General features: G+C 34.5%; 1 protein-coding gene across 1 annotated transcript in view; it reads left to right on the plus strand.

Moving 5' to 3' along the window:
• The first annotated feature begins 10,125 nt into the window (after positions 1 to 10,125).
• znf512b (zinc finger protein 512B) overlaps positions 10,126 to 13,111 on the plus strand; it is a 138,788-nt gene continuing 135,802 nt past the window's right edge. The window contains exon 1 of the mRNA XM_073823805.1: positions 10,126 to 10,249. Coding sequence (XP_073679906.1) covers positions 10,126 to 10,249 — 124 coding nt within the window. The remainder of the gene's footprint in view (positions 10,250 to 13,111) is intronic.

Consider the following 13,111-nt stretch of genomic DNA (forward strand, 5'->3'; position numbering starts at 1 on the left):
ATGGTGTTCAAGATCTATGACAGCGTTCTGCTTTATCAGCAACACACGCAAATCTATATATCAGCACCACTGGAAATAGATTTATGCTCTGTCGATCCGTATTCAACCACAACCATTCGTTTCAGCTGCATTATATGATGGGAAAAGGGAGATAAAGAGAAAGAGAGAGAGGTAATGGGATTGCCTGGAAAATTAACTTTTTTATTTTCTTTTATAACGCAATTTATATTATTGTTAACTAAAACTAAAACAGATCGATACATAGATAGAACTGAAATAAAATAAAATATATAAAAACATTAAAACGATATAAACATTTACAAAATAATAATAAAATGAAATAATAAACTCACAGCAGAATTACTAAAACTAAATACTGAAACCAAAAGTAGAACAAAAACAAAATATAAAAATAAAATCTCATTCAAAATATTAACAAATACTATAACAAATAAATAGTAAATAAATAAAAAAGGCAAAATGATACTAAATACTAAAACCAAAATTAAAATGAAAGCAAAATATGAAAATAAAATTTAATTCACAATATTAACAAAAGTCTATAACAGTATTTCTAAAACTAAAAATATATTAAAAATTATACAAACATTTGAAAAATAATAATAAAAATGAAATAATAAAAACTGAATTACTAAATACTAAAATGAAAATTTAAATAAAAACAAAATATAAAAATAAAATCTAATTCAAAATATTAACAAAGGCTACAACAAATAAATAGATACTAAATTAATATATACATACATAAAAATAATAATAAATATATAAACATTTAAAACTATATAGACAAATAAAAAAAATATATAAAAAGCAAAAATGACAAACTAAATACTAAGACAAAAAATAAAATAATAATAATAAATATAAAAATGTAATTTAAAATGACAGACTATAACATTTCAAACAAATAGACTAAAACTAAAAATTAACAAAAACTATATAGACATAAATAAATAAAAATATGTTTAAAAAAGCAAAAATGACAAAGACACGCAACGGAATTACTAAAAGTAACTACTATAACCAAAATTGAATGAAAAGAAAATACAAAAATAAAATCTAATTAAAAATATTAACAAAGACTAGAACAGTATTTCAAATAAATAAATGATAGATAGATAGAAATAACTGAAATTTAATAAAAAATAAAATAAATACATTTAAAAAATATATATAAAAATATAAAAAAACTTATAAAAAATATATATATCAAATACTAAAACAAAACAAACAAACAAAATAAACAAATATCTATACATATTAATAATATGTATTTAATATACTATTAAAATACTTTAATTTTAAAATAAATAATAAATCATTTAAATAAAATAAACTATTATTCTATAAATAAATATAAGGAAAATAACTAAGTAGTCCAAATCAGTTACTATGCCTAATCACATGTGGTGCATAAAACTGAATGCTTTATTTTAAGACTGGCATATAACATGCTTGGAGAACCATATTAATGCATTTTCACAATAACTCTTACATTTCACAGCCATGTAAACAATCATTTTCAATGTAAAGTCTCTGATTTTATAATTTCTAATTTCCCTTTCACTTATTTTTAAAAAGTATAGTTGTCATAATATTGGTTGCTGTACATTTATGTTTTAATACATAGATGTATTTTAGTGTGGGATGGACTTTGGCCTTTATTATTATCCTGAACATAATACTGTATTTTTGTTCAGTGCTTATTAAAAGTAGCTTGTTATCGAGCCACAAATGGTGGACCGCCTAGGGACAACCAGCCGAAGACCCCTAGAAAGTGTATTGATAAATGAATCACAGTCTCTCTACAACATGGGCCATCAAGGAAACTCAAAGGAAACTGCTCTTCTTTGGAACTAGCAGCTCTTGATCGAACAAAAACAACACACACGCTGCCAATCTCAGCAGCAGAAAGAAATTTCTCTCCATGACTTCAGTTATTCTTGGATTTCAGCAGCGAGGAGTTACTCAAAGCTGAAGCTGAATATCCTCACACAGCTAGCTGTACTTCATTTTTAAAGCCTAAAATACATCTGGAGCACTAACATAGGCCTACAGTATTACCACAGGGTTATGGGAATGTGTCCAAATGACATGAACTACCCATTATGTAAGAGTACTTTGTAACTCTCCATTTCAGAGTAGTTTGGCCTTCACCAGTCACTAACATAGAGGTTGCTGTTTGTGGCCTAGACCAGTGGGACCCACTGCTCTGCACATTTTGTATGTATCCCTTATCTGACACACTCAGTTAAGTACATGGATCTCTCTCCTAATGAGCTGATGATCTGTATCAGGTGTGTTAAATAAGAGAGACACACAAAATGTGCAGAGCAGTGGGTCCTGCAGGACCAGGATTGAAAACCACTGGCCTAGACGTATGATTTTCTATCTGTGGAGAATTGTGCTGGAAATGACTGATATATTAATAACATACAATACTCGTCACCTTACAGAATGAAGCCCATAAGATTTATATTTATATTTCATGTGTATTATTAAAGTCATGTGATTGATGGTTTGAGGGACAGGCCTGCACAGCCCACAGACGGGTTAAGTGCTCATCACCTGTTATCATCCGTCATAAACTCATCCTACTGTCAAATAACCAGCACTATACTGCTGACTAGTGGACACTTTTATGAGAACGAAACGTACATGAGAGACGAAGGGTAAATATACTAGTATTAATTAACGAATGCTCTAAAATACAGTCAAACCAAAAATATTTAAACACTAGATACTATACTTAATTAATATAATGATATTTGTTTACTAGTGGGTGCAGGACACTATGGTTATTTGTGTAAGTGGGGATAACAAAATAAAGTGTGACATTATACCTAAAATTCTTCATACAGTGGGCTACCAGTAAAATTGATTAAAAAAAAATGTGACCCTGGACCACAAAACCAGTCACAGTTTTGTGAAATTAAAATGATACATTGCCCTGCTGAAAAAACCAGCTAAAACCAGCCTAGGCTGGTTGGCTGGTCTTAGCTGGTTTAAGCTGGAAATGGCTGGTTTTAGCTGGTCTCCCAGCCTGGCCAGGCTGGTCAGGCTGGTTTTAGCTGGTGGTTTCCCAGCCTGACCAGCTAAGACCAGCCTGACCAGCCTGGAAAAATGGCCAAAACCCCTCTAAAACCAGCCTGCCTCCCAGCTATGACCAGCTAAAACCAGGCTGGTTGACCAGCTAAAACCAGCCAACCAGCCTAGGCTGGTTTTAGCTGGTTTTTTCACCAGGCTACAACTATTTGAAAATCTGGAATCTGAGGGAGCAAAAAATCAAAATACTGAGAAAATCACCTTTAAAGTTGTCCAACTGATGTTCTTAGCAATGCATATTACTAATCAAAAGTTAAGTTTTGATGTATTTATGGAAGGAAATATACAAAGTAATTTAATGAAACATGATTTTTACTTAATATCCTAATGATTTTTTGGCATAAAAGAAAAAACGATAGTTTTGACCCATGCAATGTATTTTTATTGCTATTTTTTGCATTTTGTGGTCCTTGGTCTCTGAACTGAGTTCTTGTCATATTTTATTAGCATTTTCTAAACTATATAGCGAATAAACTGTGGTAATGTGAGAAATGCTGAAGGTGTCTGAATAAATTTTAATTTGCCTGAAGATAGGTAAACATAGCATGTTAGCTTAATCCGAGAGCTTGTGTGCTAAAAAAAAAAAAATCTTTTATGGGTTTATTGTTGATTTATATTCTCTTTCTGAGGGTACTTTTGGACAAACATGGCATTTACAGTCAGTATAAAAAGGGGATTCGTTTTGGGGTATCACCTTTTCCACATTCCGAGCCTCAGTAATATCCTCCGAATATGAGTATTGTTACGATAATATTTGGTCAAGCTACAACTGTTTGAAAATCTGGAACCTGAGGGTGCCAAATCAAAACTTAAGTTTTGATGTACTGTATTTACGGTAGGAAATTTACAAAATGTCTTAACGGAACATGATTTTTACTTATCCTAATGATTTTTGTCTTAAAAGAAAAATCGATAGTTTTGACCCATACAAAATATTTAAATATTGCTATTTTTGCGTTTTGTGGTCCAGGGTCACATTTGTTCTTACAAAGTTTAACTTTGAGTTCTTGTCATAGCATTTTCTAAACTATATAGCGATGAAACTGTGATAATGTTAGAAATGTTGAAGGTGTCTGAATAAATTTTAATTTGACTGAAGATAGAATAGGTAAACATATATGTTAGTGTAATAGAGCTTGTTTGCTAAAATAGGGCTTTCGTGTGTTTAGTGTTGATTTAATTTGTCTTTCTGAGGGTACTTTTGGACAAACATGGCATTTACAGTCAGAATAAAAAGGGGGTTCGTTTTGGGGTATCACTTCTTCCACATTTCTAGCCTCAGTAATATCCTCAGAAAAGCGGTCATTTACCTCCCCCTCCTGGTGAACGCAGTAATGGTGCTTACATTACGTCATAGTTTGAAAAGAACAAAATTATGGGTTAAAGTCTCTATTAAGCAATGTGACGTAGGTGAGGAAAGCAAGACCCCAGTTGATAATTGTTTAGAAAATCTAAAAACGAATAATTTGCATTGCAAACGCAATTTGTACGGATTTCGAAGACAGAATGTGAAGGTAGCCTAGTGAGCTATGTTAATGCTTAATTGATAACCTGAATTATATTGAAATGCTTAACATTTCACATACAAAAGTTAATTTAATGACCGTGTAGACAGAAATAAAATACATGCACTTGTTCAGCAAGTACAGAAACAAACAAAAACAAAACGTTGGTAATATTGTGTTAGGATGTTAACTGTTGTCTTTTAGACAGCAAAAATCCAGATAATAAGTAGTTAAGATAACACACTTGTATCAATATGTGCAAATCCATATAAAATATCAAATATGTTATCATAAAATAGACGACGTCATAATGATATGAATATCCTCAGATTATTAACTTGCCCTAAAAACGTCAAAGTCATCTCTTCTCCAAACTCATAATCGCTCAGACTACGTCATAATAATTTTTGGAACGTTCTCATAATTTTCGAACGCTATAAAACTACATTGTAGCCGATGCCTTTTCGTCATAAGCGAGCGGCATGACGTCGAGCCGCATCAAACGCTTCCATTCAGGCAGGGGCTTTAATATGCAGAAATAGCTAAATGATTGGCCTGATATCAAAATGAGTGATCATAAATAATAACGCGAGAGTTTGCAAGTTGCCTGCCGACTGTAGTCACAACTGTCAAAGGCAGCAGCAGCGGATACGCGCGTGACCCAGCACCCATACTGTTACTGTACACGGTCGCGGAGATAATATCCCTATCAAACAAATACACGGCATAATCCCGAGGTAAGGACCGGAATCGAGAGGGCTGCGGCGAAACCGCGCGACGCTCTGCCTTCCCCTCCGCTTTCCGTCGCGTTCACTTCTTCCACCCTCGATGACTGCACTAAACATATCCCCGTGCCTCCTTTAGCAACAGCGCGAGGATTTTTTTTTACTCCTCCTTCGTATTAAAGTCGCCATTTTGCTTCACTGCCTATGAAAGCTTCTTGTATTTTCATATTTTTGGCGGCGTTTCTGCGTTTTCGTGCGAGTGCTTTCGAGTTGGATTTTAATGAGAGAGCTCGTGGATTACATATTAATGAAGAAGGGCGCCGAGAGCAGTCTGGAAACACGGTGAAAGTGTTCGGCTTGTGGGCATTTGCATCAGCTTGCTCTTTTTTCTTCCTCCTCCTTCTTCTTCATCATCTTCCTCCGCGGAAACGCACAGCGGGGGCCGTGAGTGTGGCTACCGACCGTGACGCCCGTCTGTCCGCGACCCCCCGCGCGTCAGGTGTGTTTGCCATGTAAAGTCAAGCGGCGCGACGCGAGAGTAAAGGCTACAGCCTGACCCCACGTGGGTGACCCGCTCACCCGCTCACCCGCCAGTGTTGGGTGGCTTTCCAGGTAGGTGTGGCCTTCGAGAAGTCGATTATCTGTCAATATTGTCAATAAAGGCATGAGCTCGCCAGACTGTGCAAAGCGGCGCGGTTTAACGCGTTACGAGGTGCTAAAGCTTTTTTGGGAATTAAATATAGCAGAAGAAGGTGTTGTGGTGTTTATGAGTAAACTGTCAGACGTCATACAAACACTCAATCACTGTTTGAGCACTTAATTAGACTTATGTGGGTCATCCTGACTATGCAGTAGTGGGCCTACATTTTTGTGTCCCTGTCATATGTTTTAGTATGTTGGGTTATTAAAAGTTTGTTGAAACGTTGAATGTGAATTTTAGATTAGTGTTACTGTGGAGTGAAAATGATTTAAGAAACATTACAGGTGTTTTACCTTCATTTTGTGTTGAGAATTGAGAATCGAGAATCGAATATAGATCATTTCAATCATGTTAGTCTGTGGTAAAATCTTTAACCAATTCCTTATGACATCATTTTCCAGAAAGTGACAATTTTTTTTTGTGGGAAAACAACACAACAAACATCTAAAAATTCTAGCAATGAACTGTGTTTTGTGGTTCCAAAAAAATAACGTTTAAAAGATATATGTGACCCTGGACTACACAACCAGTCATATGGGTCAATTTTTTGAAATTGAAAGATTGAGATTTAGAAATCATCTGAAAGCTGAATAAATAAGCTTTCCATCAATGTGTTTATAGGATATAGCACAATATTTGAGCGAGATACAAAAAATAGGTTTTGATATATTTACGGTAGGGAATTTACAAAATATCTCCATGGAACATGATCTTTACTTAATATCCTAATGATTTTTGGCATAAAAGAAAAATCGATAATATATTGTTGGCTACTGCTACAAATATACTCGTGCAGCTTATGACTGGTTTTGTGGTCTAGGGTCACATATCAAAGTAAACTTCAAGTTGAGATCATACTGTAAGCTGAAGCAGTTCCCTTATTGAGGAATGATTAACTTCAGCTCTTGATTTCCATTCTTTTAAGTAACCATTCTGTTCATTTTCTTGGTATTATTCAAATAATGACATTATAATTAATGACACTGAAGTGTTTGTTTCTGACTAGAGCATTTCAGAAAGTCTTTTAAAAATTACAGCTCAAGTATATTTATTCTTCAGAAGTTACAGTTTGATAGGTACTGCATAGCAGGAATGAGCCATGTGTGTTTCTCTGATTATGTAGGCACACTTCCATCCGCAGCCTTTCTAAAGTGTGTGATAAATTCCCCAAATACCATAGCACTTAGTCCTACCAGCTGCTTTTCCTATTACCTTATTGCTCTTTTCCTTTCTGGAATAAACTTCTGGCTCACAAATGAGCTTCAGTCTCTGGGCCATAAATAATTTGGTGTAATGATCTTCAGCACTTGAAGATCTATCGTTCTTCTATGTGGGTTAGGTGATGGGAGGGCCGTTTTGTGATCTGGTGATGCATTATGCGGGCCTGTTTTGAGCTTTAATGGCACAGCTGTGAGTACCTGTTGTTTTGGTTGGCATTTAAAAAGGGAATGGTTGTCACCTCCCGTCGCATACAGTATGCTGTGATGGTTACAGCTTGATTTCTCATCTTTTAAATGTACTGCGTATGTGTGGCAACTTTTGGTCTTATGAAAGTTTGTCATGATCTTGCTTTAATGCCTAAAGTAAACCCCCTCTATTAGCACTCACAGGAAATGTACTGGTGCCTCTGACAGCCACTGCATGCATTAGACGAAACATTTATCTGTGGCGTTCATAAAATCTCCTTTGACACACGATAAATCATGCAGCCATATGCCCGGCCACTGTTCAGCAAATAATAGAACACTAAATTAATGGCGGTTTAAAAAGACACAAATTAGTGACCCATTAGGCCAAACGCAATGAAGAACTGAAATGACATTGATTTAAGTTAATGGGAAAGTATGATCACATTCTAATCAGTGCTGTTTATTTTAATTAGTCATTGTCAAGCTTCATTCATTGCAATAAACTGCCTGTTTCCCTTCTGAATTAATGACTGTGGAAAAAAAAAAAAGATTCAGCCAGTCTTAACTTGATTAATTAGATTAATTTTGTTTTATTTTCTTTTAGTTAAAATTAAAATGATCAAATGTGTAGTAAATAGAAAAAAATAAACACAAGAAATAATAAGGAATGTATGTATGGATAGACAGATGGATAGAGAAATACATGGATGGACAGATGGACGGACAGACAGACAGATAGATAGATAGATAGATAGATAGATAGATAGATAGATGACAGAAAGACAGATATATAGATAGAGAGATCAACAGACAGATATACAGACAGATGACAGACAGACGATAGATAGAATTAGAAAGATAGACAGACAGATGACAGGCAGATAGATAGAGATAGAAAGATAGACAAACGGATGACAGGCAGATAGATCGACAGAAAGATGACATAAAGACAGATATATAGACAAACAAATAGATAGATAGAGAGATTGACAGACAAATATACTGACAGATGACAGACAATAGATAAGAGATAGAAAGATAGAGAGATCGACAGATATATAGACAGACAGTTAAATACTGTAGATAGATAGATATAAAGACAGACAGATAGATGATAGATAGATCAACAGACAGATGACAGAAAGACAGATATATAGACAAACAAATAGACAGATAGATAGAGAGATCGACAGACAGATATACAAACAGATGACAGACGATAGATAGAGATAGATGGATAGACAGACAGATGAAAGGCAGATAGATAGAGATAGAAAGAAAGATAGACAGACAGACAGACAGATAACAGATACACAAACAGATAAATTGATAGATAGACAAAGACAGATAGATAGAAAGACCGACAGACAGATAATATAGATCAACAGACATATATACAGACAGACAGATGAGAGATAGATAGATCGATCGATAGATAGATAGATAGATAGATAGATAGATAGATAGATCGATAGATAGATAGATCGATAGATAGATAGATAGATAGATAGATAGATAGATAGATCGATAGATTGATCTTCAGACAGATGACAGACAGACGATAGATAGAGATAGATAGAAAGATAGACAGATGACAGGTATATAGACAGACAGTTAGATAGATAGATAATTAGAGATGGATAGATCGACAGACAGATATACAGACAGACAAAGATGACAGACAGACAGATAGAGATAGATCAACAGATAAACAAACAGATATATAGATAGATGGACAAACAGACAGATAAATAGATAGACAGATAGATAAAGAGATCGTCGACAGATGACAGAAAGACAGATAGATATATATACAGACAGACAGACAGACAGACAGACAGACAGACAGACAGACAGACATCAACAGACAAACAGTCAGATGACAGATAGACGATAGATAGAGATCGATAGATACTATTCAACCTTCTTATCATCTTTTTTCTTTCTTGTTCTAATGTCCGTCCTTTAATTTTACTTCTTCAAATGTTATTTCAATTAACTCAATGGTTCCAAATTACCATATGTTGTATATGTTCTCTATTCTTATGTATGCTTTGGCAATGCAAAATGTGCTTTTGTCATGCCAATAAAGCTGTTTGAATTGAATTCAATTCAATTGATCGATAGATTGACAGACAGACATAGACAACAGAAAGACAGACCGATAGAGATTGACAGATAGATAAACAGACATATATTTAGATAGATGGGCAGACAGACAGATAAATAGATAGATAGACAGAGAGACAGACAGACAGATAGATAGATAGATAGATAGATAGATAGATAGATAGATAGATAGATAGATAGATAGATAGATAGATAGATAGATTTTTGCGTGAACTCTCCCTTTAATGTATCTTGTTGAAAATGTAAGCTTTCATTCATGAAGTTTCTCTGGCGCAGGAAGACAAGCGTGCTGAAAGACTGTAATTGTAATTTTCCCCCATGCAATCAGGCAACAAAATCAATGACAATAATTAGATGTGTGCGTATGTATGATTTGTGCCATTCTGTGTGTATGCTGTACTGTCTCAGCAGGTGTCTGTATTCACAATTCAAAAACTTTAAAATACAGTAAAAGCATCTTTGTGTTTGTGTGGTTTGTATGCAGGTAATGTGTTTTCCCTTGGCCTGATCTATTTGTGTGCTAAACAGGCATGGACACCTCCAGCGGTGCCCGGGTGGTGAAGCCTTCCTCGGGCTTGTCAAAGGGGCGCACTGCCAAACAGACCCACCCCGCTGAGATGGCCCGAATGGGCAGCACTGAAAACGACAATCACGGTAAGAACGCGAGCTGACCGGGGTTTAAAAATACAATAAAGATCTGCAACTAATGTGGAGAGGCCATGTACAATGTTAACAAATTGTTGGTTTATACATGTGGCATTTACCAAACATTGTTGTTTACATGGTAGGCATATTAAAAATATATAAACAACTTTGTAGAGTCGTTGACATCATTTCAGATTTTTGTTTACACATATCCAGAAGTTTGTGAAGCACATTTACACATAAAATAGCGTTGACAACTACACACTTGCTTCAACCTGTTTGGCATCTCTGAGGTTTTGACAAGCGATTTCACACTTGTGTGCTTAAGAGAGGAAATGATGGCTGCCTTATTACGCTGAAAGGTGTTTTGACAGATGAAGTCCTTCTACGGGTAGTAGGGTTGTTTTTAATGTCAGTGCAATACATACCATCTCCCTGCATGGTTGAACTTCAGTCCTGCTCGAATGTTCAGTGCTGGAGTAAAAATATTCTGTCATTTTCTCTGCGTTCCTAAAGCAAAGTACTGAACAAAACTGTGTATATGGACAAGTGGAATGGAAAGAAGTGGTTTAAGGGGGAAATGATGCAGTGTAGCACAGATAACAGCTGCTAGTCTCATTGTAATTGATAAGATAGACATCACTCTGAATCAGTGTTTGTAGGGCTGCAACGAACTATGACTAAATCAATTATTTGGGTGATTGTAAAAAATTTAAATTGCAAATACATCCAAAAAATGTAGAAATGAACTTTAGAGTTAGAAAAGTCGTTTTCAACTGTTAGGTGTTCAGTGGCTGTACTGGCAGTAAATTGTTTGACCAAATGTTTCTGAAAAAAACAAAAAAAAACAACAGATGCACAACATGGAGGCCAAGAACCACCAAACACCTCTGCGAATTGCATTAAAATAATTTAATGCACAGCTGGCCATGCATTATCCTGCTTATACCATGTTCACTTGCCAGCACTGACAAGTTAAAGCTGTTAATGATATCTGCAGCACAATATTTGGGGTAAATTTTGGGATATTGCATAAAACTTTTAAATGTAAAGACCATAATTCAAATAAAAATGTCAAGATATGCATAAAACCTATAAACTTAAACTATAACATTCAAAAAAAGTCATGTGACTGATACAAATTGCTTGAATTACAAGAGCCATTGTGTGCCATTTTAACATACGGAGCTGAAGCGCTGTCTATTTCCACTTCAAATTTGCACCAGTTTCTATGGAAGATGTGATTTTGTTCTCTTTTTTTGTTGTTTTTGCGGTAATCCACTTTTCAAAACTTTAAGCTTAATGTATATGTAGCATACAAACAGTGTTGCGGAAAGTTACTTTTAAAAGTAATGCATTACAATATTGAGTTACTCCCTAAAAAAGTAACTAATTATGTTACTTGGTTACTTTTTATGGAAAGTAATGTGTTACGTTACTTTTGCGTTACTTTTTAAATCTGGGCAGGGCTTGCTTGTTTGTTTTTAATATAAAAACAAAGTCCTAGTTTTGGCAAATGTAAAAGCCTTTTCACACTAAAAGCCTCAGGCTTAGAGAAAAGTAAATCAAGTCTGTACAGTAGACCGCAGAAGAAAAAAATGTCAACTCTTCAACAATAAAAAAAAAAGGAAAAAAAATGTTAGATTATTTTGAGTAATTTTTGCTTATAAGTATGGATGAATTGGATCATCAAAGGTTGGCAGCAAAGACATCGGTTAATAAAATGGGGTTAAATACATAAAGGATATTTGTGTTATTTTTTATAGGTTTGCGTTTAATTTCACTGTTTATATTTATTTGGAGGAATACTGTAGCTGTTATTTTTTATTCTAGAACTAAAGTAACATCTTACTCACAATTTCTCTCAACATGGGGACAGTAGAGCTTTTAATCAATAAATGAGGGGAAAAAAACTGGCATTACTTATTTAAAAAAGTAACTCAGATATTTTCTTGTCAATTAAAAAGTAATGCCTTACTTTACTAGTTACTTGGAAAAAGTAATATTATTACGTAACTTGCGTTACTTGTAATGTGTTACCCCCAACACTGCATACAAATCAAAATGAAATAAAAATGTAAAAATTATTATAACTAATTAATCTGTTTTCTAAATAAATGTTGTAGATTCTCAACAATTCATGCATGTATGTTTAATTTTTAATCAAATTGTCCAATGCTGCATCTACCTGATCTCATAACAAAAACGTACCTGCACTGTAAAAAGTTTTTACCAGTTTCAACTTAAAAACGTAAGTTCAGCAGCTGCCTTAAAATTTTAAGTTAAATCAACTTAAAACTACTACTCATTTCAACTCACGACAATAAAATTAGTTAAAATGACTTGCACTTTTAAGTTGATTTAATATATGAGTTGAAATTACTTGTACTTCAAAGTTGATTTAACTTAAAATTTGAATGCAGCTGCTAAACTTAAGTTTTTAAGTTGAATCTGGTGAAAACTTTTTACAGTGTGGGGGAACTGTTTCACAAGACGTGAAATACTGCAGTTTCTAACAGAAATGAACACTAGAGGCGGTAAAACAACGAGCACTTGTAATCGTTTTTGTACACAGTTATGATTACAGCTCCATTTGTTTCACTTTCCAGATGTAACAAGCTTGCTCGGTAGCTCAGCCGGCACGAAATTGGACTAAGGATGAGGAATCCTTGGTTACGAATAATGCTCATTCGCTTTTGTTCATACTATCAGGTAGGTTTAGGTGTAGTGCAGATGGTGTGTTATTTTAAAATGTCACGGAGCATTAAAGTTATAGCTCCACTCAACAGACATTTCATGTCAGAACTGTGCTAACACGTACTAAACCAACGTTGCATATGTACGTTTATCTGTTCAAGGGAAAAAAATCTA

This window comes from Garra rufa, chromosome 18 (genome assembly GCF_049309525.1).
Source record: "Garra rufa chromosome 18, GarRuf1.0, whole genome shotgun sequence".
Taxonomy (NCBI): Eukaryota; Metazoa; Chordata; class Actinopteri; order Cypriniformes; family Cyprinidae; genus Garra; species Garra rufa.